Here is a 6,297-nt window from a genome sequence, read left to right as displayed (position 1 = left end):
CTAAAATAATTTTTTCGTTCTTTCAAAATTTTTTGTCAGTTCAGTTGTGTATAGTATGCTTATATAAAAGTAAAATATTTACATATTTTTCATGCATAAAATTACAAAATATAACCAAAATTTTTTTTATATATTTTATTATTTTGTTAACGAAGTATGAAATGATATATAAAATAATAAATTTTTTAAAATTTGACACAAATTAAAAATTTTAAATAAATTAAAAAAGAACAAAAGTAAACATTTTAACATTATTTTTCAAAGATTTTTTAATAAACTTTTAATCCCATAACATTCATGATAATACATTATACATGTATTTAAGAGGTCAATTTAAAAAAAATAAAAAATAAAAAATAAAAAATAAAACCCACTGTGAATTAAGTTGAGCTGAGGACTCATATCTTGAAAAAAAAGCTTGACATAACATATATCATGATGCAGCAGTCCAATACAAGTTGGGTAGATTGGACATTTTAATCCATTCCCAACTGATAAAAGGAAGAACCTGTTGCGAGTTTTTTGTGGACTTTTTATAATTGCTGTACACAACATTTTTATTCATTAAATCTTGAGCACATGTATTGTTTAATATAAATCTCAATAATTGTAAAAATTGAAATATCATATTCCAAGTAAATGTAGTGGTATACGTGAACATCTTCCTATAATATAAATAAATATACGGCTACAATAATTATTAAATATAAAAATAGAATGAATAAATTTAAAAATATATTGAGTTATTATATATTAAGGTTTTAGTAAAAAAAATGTGATATGTACAAAAAAATCAATTATTAAATTAAGTATTATATATTTATATATAGGTAATTTAGCTAATTTTTTAATATATTTTAATATTTTAATATATATTTTATATTAATAACTAATTTTAGTAATTAATTTTAATATATACTTAGCATAATTCTAATAAAATACATACATATTTTTATCATTTATTGATATATATTTTTTTCATATAAATTAAATCTTATTAATTTAAGACAATAAAGTGAGTAAATTACATTTGACATGCACGAATAAAAATAAAATGAATATCCAACGGATATAATACTGGGACGGAGATCGAATAGTATATGTCCGTCTCATTGCTATCTGAATTCTGAGCACTTGCCCCACTTAAAATTTGTAACTAGAATTAAAAATGATGTGTATCTTATTATAACTAAATAGGTGTTTAACTTTTTAATTCGAAGATAAATTTGTTTTTTAAAATTGAAAAATATAAAATCATCTCTCATCTTATAAAATGTGTGACATTTAAATCTTTTTGTGCAATTACTTAATAAAAACGTAACGAATTGAGCTGATGTGTCGTCCATATATCCGTTACTGTGCTTACGTGGTCCGTTGTAAAAAAGTTCGAAGATGGATAAGTTCTTAGACTTCAAAATAATGTCTTTTTGTGATGAGTCCTTGGCCTCTTCAATTTTCTTCCTATCTGAAACATTTTTTTTACCATTGAAGTTTTGTTCCTATATGAACTAAGAAGTTAAAGGCACAATGGCACCGCCCCCATTTCGAGAAGCCATAGATTGAAATTTCTATTCATTTCTAGCATGTGTCCTGCCTCTTCTTCTCAGGTTCAGTTTCCTCCTAACTTATTCATTCTCATATATCTTTCTCTTTTAATTTTCACTTAGTTGGTGCGAGAGAATCTATTAGAAGAGATTTTGCAATTATTAATTTGATGGCAAAATCTTCAAGGTTTATTTCTACTCTCAATTGATTAAGATTGGACGAAAGTGTTCAACAGTTTGCAGTTTTCATGTTGTCTGAAGTTAACCTTGCAGGGAAAGCTGCTCATTTGAGTCGTTTTATCTACAATTTTTTGTAATAATTCCACTAGAGAACCAATTCAGTATCTGCCAACTACCAGCCAATTCAAATGAGTTTCCTAACAAAAAGCCCAAACAACTGAGGAGGAGAAGTGATCCCTGGACGACGAAGCGGTGGTGCAACGATGAAACAAAGGAGAGGGGACGATGGAACTTCTTCCGATTTCCTTCGCGGCAATGAAGAGGTGGTTGTGGTTGTCGGCTAACAGCATGGTGTTAGGTGTTACGGTTGCTGCACCAACTGGAAAAGAGTGTGGACAGCGTGGCTGTGGAAATGGAAGAAGGAAAAGGGTTTCTGTGTGTTTGACTATGGGAGTGGGAGTGGAAGAGAAGAGAAAGCATTTTCACAAATTTTTATTAGGATTTACTTAATCAGCTTTTAATTATTCAAATTTTGAATTTAAAAAATTTAAAATTAATTATTAAATGAAATTGTTTAAAAGGTTGGCTGGTTTATCTTAGTTTCCTATACTTTTCGTTTTCGTAAATAGAAGGATGTTTCTTTTAATTTCCTAAACCTGTCTATCCACTTGTGCATCCTGCAGTTTTGTTAAAAACCTATGAAAATAGAAAAAGTGTATCATATTATGTTGATGAACTTCAAAGACATGAAAGGATTAAAAGTGTTCTTGCTCATATTAGGGCTCACAGTCATCACATGAACGTGCTCTATTATATCTGATAATTTTGGTGGGGGTAGGTTCTATTTAATTTAATTTGATTTTCGAGCTTTTTTTTTAATTTATCTTTTTTATAGAATGGAGATGTAGAAAAAAGATTCCATTGATTCAAGTTATTCTTTAACGGAGTATTTGAAATATGAAAATTTATTATTTTCTTCATTTATGAACAAAACTTGAACGATAGAGGGGCTTTAAAAATTCTTCGGACAAAAAAATAAAGAAGCCAATCAAAGAAAATTCCTCGCAAAACGACATTGTTATGAAGTTTGGGAACTTATCTATCTTCAAATCTTTTATCACGGACCACGTAAGTACCATAACAGATATATGGATGATACATAAGCTCATTCTGTTATTTTTTTTATTAAGCAATTGTACAAAAAAAATTTAATATCACACATTTTGTAAGATAAAGAATAATTTTATATTTTTTTAATTTTAAAAGACGAATTTGTCTTTAAATTAAAAAGTCAGAGTCTTATTTGTTCTTTTCTTAAAATAAAAAGAAACTGTGCGTGTATATTTTTTTGGTGACTTACTGTGCGTGTATATATATATATATATATATATCAACCTTGCTCCATTGTAATATTATGGATACATATATTAAGATAAAAATGATTGGTTATGAGACAATTAACTAATTAGTCCTCCTAACCTAACTCCTTGATGAAGGGGAGAAGAGTCAATTAATTAGCAGCCGATTGTCTCCGTTTCGAAAAGGTCGAACCGAAACCTTCATTTTTAAAGATTTTGATTCAACTCCCCTCTACTACCTTGACAAAGACTCTTCCGGGCACTTTAATAATAATAATATTATCTGAGTATATATGCAAATTATTTTAGAACATTATTACCTCTCTTCTCTTCAGAGAGTTGCAGATGGATGGGAATGGTTGTTTTCGATCAGTAGTACAGTACAATAATGCAATACCTCATATCCCAGTAATAATCTATTATGTGACATGTATGTGTTTGTGTGTTTGTCAGAGAAATTTATATCTAGTTGAGAAGTGGTCCCAATAACTGAGGCCGTGACCATATCCGATCCATACAGAAACCCTAATTTCTGACACAAGGGGCAATAAATTTCTGTGCTCTCAACTTTAATAGAACCAACCATGCTCTAATTTACTTTCATTTCAAATTATATGGAAGAATTGAATGTTGCAGGCATGCCTGATGGTAGATATGATTCCATTTTCACTATATATATATATATATATATGCATCAAGTTTATAAATTTCTAAGTGTATGTGTACATATTATATATTAGTACCTATAATCACTACTTTTATTTTATAACTTGCTTTCAATCTTTCACTATTACTGGATAATTTAATTTGTTTTTTGGTTACATACTGCTGCAGTTAATTTATCAACCAAGTTGGATTAGTTACATGGTTAGTTCACTCATCAGTTTAATAAAAAAAAGGCTTTATTAAGAGAAGAGAAAATCTATCTATCTCTTTCTCCAGTATAAGATTTATTAAGAGAACAAAGGCTTTAAATACTATGGCATTTATGGATATGAACACACTTTATTTAAAGTTACGTTGATGTAATATAAACATTGACTTTAACGTTGACCAGTCAGATCCGTGATTTTTTTTTTGATCAATTTACTTTTTACATGTAGTATCTCTATTATTGATCCTAACTAATTTAAGGAAGTGGTTTAAAAGTTATATAATGTGATGTTAACTAAGAATAAATCTATATATGTTTAGAAGTTACTTTTAAATATTGGAGTTGTGTGTGTAAATGCTCATGTACAAATTACTGACCTGAATCTGATCTGAACCCAGCCATATGTGTTGAATTTTATACTGGTGACTAAAGAAATAACTGAACAATTGTAATTTCTAGTTTCTAATCTAGAGCAAAGTTATATATGAATTGGTGAAAAATCAAATAAGCTGCTGAAATTAATTAACTTTTTTGCCCAAGAAATGGAAAGACCAAAAAAGGAACCAAAGGCAACCTGTTGTGTTAGCTTTTGGAAGACTAATATGCACTTTGTGGGATAAGATGGATCTGGATAGGAACTAAATTTCACCAATCTCCTTATAGAAAATATATATGTTCATATTAATCAATCTCCTTATAGGGACAAGTTTAGTTTTCATTCAATTTGGACTATGTATATAATTAGATAAAGCATATCTGGGGTAAAAGCAAACCTGCCTTTTCTCCTGGACTTTTAACCTGAAGCTTTATTTCATTCTAAGAAAAAACACTCATCAGATGGAATGATTAATAACCTTCTGTGTGTAATGATTATTAAGATTCAAGATATATAGAAAGAAAAAGGAAAATAAAAATACCTTTATTTAAATTAATTAACGAGTAGTAGATATGTATAGGACAATTCCAAATTAAGTTTCCTATAGATCAAAGTATCCAACAAAATCAGAAAATGGTAGAGTACATAATCATAGATCGTCATCACCTTGTAACTTAATAGAATTAGAGTCCAGAAGCCTAAACCCTAAACTCTAGAATGTTCTTTGTTGTTGTTATTGTTGGAAAGAAGGTTTTGTTCCCTGTGAGTGTGAGCAAGGCGGTATTTATACAAGTACCTGGAGATGGCCTCGGCGTAGTTGTCAAACCCTAAGGAAGAAAGCGCCCAGCAGATGTCGTCGCCGTTAACGGTCTTTCGATTCTCCTTGTGACACTTGGCAGAGGCCTCACCCGTCACAAAGCTTATGAACTCTGTCACGCACTCTTGCATTAACTGCTTCCCTTCTTTTGAGATCTTTCCACTTCCTGGCACCACTTGCTTCATTATTCTTCCCACATTTGCAATCGGCAAACTCATATCCTCATTATTACTACTACTTCTACTGTTACTCTCCATTATCTCTACTATATTAATTCAATCAACTTTTTTTGTGGATCTCACATGTAATAATGCCGCTATCGTCATTATATAACAAGTATCAGGAGTGAAAGTGATGATTCAATTTTTGTGCACAAGAGTTAAACTTATATATAAGCAATTGTGAGTTTTAAGGTTTCAAAGGAAAATTGCATTGTCACAATGAGCATGAGCACAATTAGAATTGTTGTGATTGCAAGTGATCCTTTAATTTAAGTTATAAAAGTCATTATTAATTTTGGATTTAGTTAATATATGTCCTAAAAATATAAGATACATGATAAAATTATTAATTAAAAAGTAATTAAAAAATTATAAAAAATAAAATTTAAGTTTTCAATTAATATATTTATTATAATTTATATATTTTTATAATTATTATTGTCCACTTAATTACTAAATGGTTACAACAATGCCATTTGTTAACCTAACAGCTATATAAGACACTTTCTATACCTCTCAACTGAGAGTTCAGAAAAATGAAAATTTTCATACATAAAAATTCTAACTTTTCATACTCTATTTTGAGAATTTCTATGATGAATATGAAGTTGGGTGAAGAATAAAGATTATAATTGGTTTTGTTAAATAATTTTTTTTATTGTAAAAAGTGCAATAGCCACTTTTCATTCAATATTAATTACCTTTCAGCATAATAACCCTTTGCTTTATACTCCATAGAGCATATACATTGAGCAAGTATTGTGATTGTGGTGGCATGAAAAACTTTTATATTCGTAACTTGAAAATTAGATGTGATCAATTGTCTTTAGCAATTAATTATAATTATGTTACAAAAAATTCTAGAGAGATAAAAATAAAAAATTATTTTATTTAATTTAATATCTAAAATTTTATACATATAATATT

At 28.6% G+C, this 6,297-nt stretch overlaps 1 protein-coding gene across 1 annotated transcript; it reads right to left on the bottom strand.

Moving 5' to 3' along the window:
* Nucleotides 1-4,897: 4,897 nt before the first annotated feature.
* On the bottom strand, nucleotides 4,898-5,539 carry LOC107465336 (nuclear transcription factor Y subunit B-4-like). The gene has a single exon (XM_016084320.3). The coding sequence runs from the start codon at nucleotides 5,404-5,406 to the stop codon at nucleotides 5,038-5,040; it is 369 nt and encodes a 122-aa protein (XP_015939806.1). The 5' UTR covers nucleotides 5,407-5,539; the 3' UTR covers nucleotides 4,898-5,037.
* Nucleotides 5,540-6,297: the final 758 nt, after the last annotated feature.

This window comes from Arachis duranensis, chromosome 9, assembly GCF_000817695.3.
Source record: "Arachis duranensis cultivar V14167 chromosome 9, aradu.V14167.gnm2.J7QH, whole genome shotgun sequence".
NCBI lineage: Eukaryota > Viridiplantae > Streptophyta > Magnoliopsida > Fabales > Fabaceae > Arachis > Arachis duranensis.
Note: the sequence above shows the minus strand (reverse complement) of the source record. Positions and strands in the feature narration are given on the sequence as shown.